The sequence below is a fragment of the Microtus oregoni genome, unplaced genomic scaffold (genome assembly GCF_018167655.1).
Source record: "Microtus oregoni isolate MIOR12 unplaced genomic scaffold, Mior012 000081F_ref0000091, whole genome shotgun sequence".
NCBI lineage: Eukaryota > Metazoa > Chordata > Mammalia > Rodentia > Cricetidae > Microtus > Microtus oregoni.
Genome location: NW_024544541.1, coordinates 5,090,597 through 5,094,739, shown reverse-complemented (window position 1 = coordinate 5,094,739; position 4,143 = coordinate 5,090,597). Strand labels below are relative to the sequence as shown.

Below are 4,143 nucleotides of genomic sequence, written 5' to 3'. Positions count from 1 at the left end.
AGAGCAGTCAGTGCTCTTAACCACTGAGCCATCTACTCAGCCCCTCTAAAAGATGTTTTTATGTGAAGGTCACCAGCCACAACCACAGGGTAGGAGCTTTGAAGAATAAGGCCCCACTGCTATGAGGCTTACAAGCCGGGCCTCCTGGTAATGGTTAGCAATCTTAGAACTCAGACAACTAGACTGAAGGGTCTGAGGTCATGTGCCCTGGGTCCCAAAGAATTTCATGGCCCATACAGCTTTGAGACTTACAGGTGAGTAGGATGAAGAAAGAAAAAAACAGAAACAGAGAATTCTGGGAATGAGTGGACTGTGTGCTGTGAAGCTGACACCAGCAAACCAGAATCACAGCACATTTATTTGGTGCAGTGGACAGAAGGGCACTGCTACTCATGGTAGGGGTGGGTCCCTGTGGGGAGCAGTCTAACGGTTCAATAATCCAAAGGATTTCAACCATAGCTCATAAGAGTATTCCCTCGGCATCACAGGGCAATGTGCCGCAGCAGGATTTCCCCAGCAATGGCTGCCCTTCAGGTCATAGGCATAGCGCACACAACATTTACGGCAAACGGCTGCGTTAAAACAGACTGCCTTGAGCTGTCTTTCAGACCTCAGTATATCCAGAAGCTCAGGACCAAGTTCATCAAATCTGCGTACAAGCACACGGCATCCATCATAGCACTCCAGAGGGACAGGGTATGTCTCTTCGGTTAGCTTGTTCAGCTTGGCTGTGTGGTGAAGCACTTGCTTCAGCACGGGTAGAGACAGTTCATTCATATACAAATTGATCATGAAAAGCTGGGAGCATTGACTCAGGGCAGGCATCAAAGCACTAAATTGAGAATCCTTCAGCCGACATCCGGCCAGGTCAAGGGTTTGCAAGGTGTCTTTTACTCTCTCAAGGAGATAGCCAAGTGGCTTAATACTCCTGTCCAACATTGTGTAAGATAGGTCGAGATGTTTAAGTGCAAAAAGGTTCAGGCATTGGGACAGGTAATCCAAGTCTCTCTGTATGATGTAACAGAGAGTGATGGACAGGGTCTCCAAGGGTTTCTTCAGGCACCTAGAGAGAGAATGAGATTTCTGTCAGATGGAGTTGAAGAGGATGGTTAGAACTGACAATGTAGCAGATGGTACTTCTCCCGCATCCATTCTGAAGGAGGTCAACGCCCATGACTCTCCCTTTTGTGGTCAGCTCACAAAAATCACAGAAATCTAGCATGGGCCAGGCTCAGGCCACAGGAGAAAAACCAGCGATTTTCCTATCAGGAGGATTGAATATGGAGACTGTAAGGACTACCTACCCCCAAGCGAGCTTCAGTGACGCCATAGCGGTTTCCCTGTAGGGTCCCCTGACGTCCTTTCCTCACCACTGCCATGTCCTGGTCCCACAACTTCAATGCAAGTGTCACCCATTTCCCACTAACTCAGTCCCTTTCTATGCACCCATCAACCTTTCTCTAATGAGCAATTATCGGCACCCTTGGGGCTGGTCACAGGTGTCTTAGCACAGAGCTCATCTCCTTGGGTGTACAAGGTTGATAGTGCATAGCCTGACGTTCAAGGACCTCCTAACCTATAAGCCAAAGGTGGGTTATTTGTCTGGAGAAGCTCTCTTTATCCTTCCTTACCTGAGACAATCAGCCAGGCTGCCAACTAGAGCAGGAGAATAGTTGATATAGAGATGCTGGAGACAGTGGAATTTGGGTAATTGTGATACCAATTTGTTCATGCACTCCTCTTCCAGCTCTTCAGATCCACTGATGCTTGAATCCTTCTGAATGTACAGCAAATGGAGTGTGTGAAGGTTTCTCATCTGTCTCAGGTACGGTCCAAAAGGACCCATGGCTTTTATCGATATATATCTCAACTGCAGCTCCCTTACACAGTGGAGATCTGCAGACTTTAAAAAGTCTATGGCAGTGGGAAAGTATCCTGATGTCAAAATATCAATCTTTGGACAGCACAAATGAACAGAAATTTGTCTCTGCTGGGCCCATCGCCACAAGTATGTGGTACATTCATTGCACCCACTCTTCGTGATTTTTAAGTCAGTTATGACATTTAAATATTTCTTTACTCGCGAGTAAGGACACGTCTCCACTGTCTTCTCTCTCGTGAACTGATAAAAGATTTCCCTTTCACAGGATTGACTCCGATTGACACAGGAATCCCTATTTGTCAAATCCAGCACTCTGATTTTCCCATGGCTGTGGGAGAAACAGGTAGCAATCTCAGCAAATAACATACATATTACAGTCTTCTTCTTATCCACATCTCACAACAGCTCTCCCTTCCAAAAGTTTGCTTTCTCCTATGCATAGAATCAAGGCCAGGACCTCATGCTCAGTATAAAGAGAACTTTACCAGGGAGGCATCCTCAGCCCTGTCCCACGTCCTCCCAGTCCCCTTAATCCCAGCCTCATTCCACCCGGAACTTTGAGTGACAGACACCCTTGAGGGATCCTCAGTGGCTGTTCTCGTCTTCTCCACATTATTATTGCCAAGATGGCTGAGACCAGGCCAAAGCCTCGAGAATCCTCTAAGCAGATGCTATTAGAATTCTCAACCCTCTTTGACCAAATAGTCCTTGGCCCCACATGGTCTTGCTTTGTACACACAGAGCCTCCTCCAACCGAGCTGAATCTTGCTTACCGGGGGCAAGGCTCCTCTGTAATCAGCACATCCGATCCACCAAGCAGAGTTTTCAAAGTCTCCAGGTGTGGGGTCTTCATCAGGACTCCTACAGGAAGGCATGTGAATGGCCAGGCAGGCACCATGGCCCGCAGGATGTTGGTCTGATTGTTCCTGAAGGCCCTCTCAAATGCTGCTGGGAACAGGATCCAGGGCCAGTCTGCCAGACCAGAAATGGCCAAGGCCTCCTTCTTCAGTAGGGTCTCGAATGCTAGCTGCTGAAGTGTTGGTGGGGCTAGATCTCTCATTGTGATTGGTTTCAGGAATAATGATCCTGGGGAAGCAGGCAAAGAAAGAGACCATTAATGATTGTAAACTTAGGACGTCCTTCTGCACACACAGGGAGCTGTCAGGGCAGTCAGTGCTGAGGGATTGTTGAGATCTCCGTTGACCAATTTTGATCACCTTCTGCTGGAGTTAAAGCTACGATTCACCACTCTGTGGTGTGCAGTCTCTCCAAAGAAAGAGGAGGACAACAGGCAAAAAAGAAAAATAAAACTAAAAAGGAGAGGAGTAGAGATGGAAACGATTATTCACATTCTGGAGGAAGGAAACTCCCTAAAACACTGCCACAACTATTTACTTCTAGAGCACCAGAATGGCTTCCTGAGTTCTTCTGAAATTAGTAAGACTGAAGGGGGTAGGATTTCTAATTAAATATCAGCTGGACACTGAATGGAAGCAGGCTGCTTTCTGCAAATTCAAGGACACTATAGGCTCCATGCATCAATCGACAGATGCAAAGACTTTTTTTTTCTTTTTCAATTTCAAAACAAGATATTAACCCTGTCTGTTTGGAATTCACTGTGAACCCTGGCTGTCCTGGAAATCTCTGTAGACCAGGGTGGTCTCCATCTCAGACATCCACCTCCCTGCGTCTGCTACATGCTGGGATGAAATAGCATTCCAACACCTCCTGGCTTGAAACTCACTTTGAAGCCTAGGCTGATCTCAAACTCACAAGTAAGTATCAGCCTTCCTCTTCTTCCCTACCTCTGGGATTTAAGGCATGCTCAAGAATATGTAGTTTGGCTCTCTCTCTCTCTCTCTCTCTCTCTCTCTCTCTCTCTCTCTGTCTCTCTCCCAGCCTCACTTCAGAAAATTGGTTGCTGCCTCTCTCTCCTTTCCCCTCTCTCCCTCTCCCTTCGTCTTTTTCCTTACATCACCCGCTACTAAGCTCTATATCCCCCACAAAGAAAAATACCAATCTTAAATTGACAAAAAGATCAGCATTGTCACTGGGAGGTTGGGGGTGGCACACACCTTTAATCCAACATTCAGGAGGCAGAGGCAGGCAGATCTCTCAGATCAGGGCCAGCTTGGTCTACAGAACTACTGCCAGGACAGCCCACAAAGCTATGTAGAGAAACCTCGTCTCACAAAAACATTGAATCTAATTTCCTTTGTTTAGTTGTTTTCCTGACCATTATCCATAACTTGTAACCAACA

At 46.8% G+C, this 4,143-nt stretch overlaps 1 protein-coding gene across 1 annotated transcript; it reads right to left on the bottom strand.

Annotated features, from left to right (window-relative positions):
• Positions 1–423: 423 nt before the first annotated feature.
• On the bottom strand, positions 424–2,942 carry LOC121441761 (oogenesin-1-like). The gene is made up of 3 exons (XM_041643041.1): positions 2,656–2,942; positions 1,632–2,210; positions 424–1,063 (listed from the first exon to the last, which is right to left on the bottom strand). Exons 1-3 carry the CDS (start codon positions 2,940–2,942, stop codon positions 424–426), a joined length of 1,506 nt encoding a protein of 501 aa, XP_041498975.1.
• Between the last annotated feature and the right edge of the window lie 1,201 nt (positions 2,943–4,143).

Excerpts from the sequence above, each read along its gene's own strand:
- LOC121441761 (XM_041643041.1), bottom strand. The coding sequence starts at position 2,942 with ATGAGAGATCTAGCCCCACCAACACTTCAGCAGCTAGCATTCGAGACC. Across the intron at positions 2,211-2,655 it reads ACAGAGGAGCCTTGCCCCCG|CCATGGGAAAATCAGAGTGC; the intron begins GTAAGCAAGATT and ends TTTCTCCCACAG. Across the intron at positions 1,064-1,631 it reads AGCCTGGCTGATTGTCTCAG|GTGCCTGAAGAAACCCTTGG; the intron begins GTAAGGAAGGAT and ends TTCTCTCTCTAG.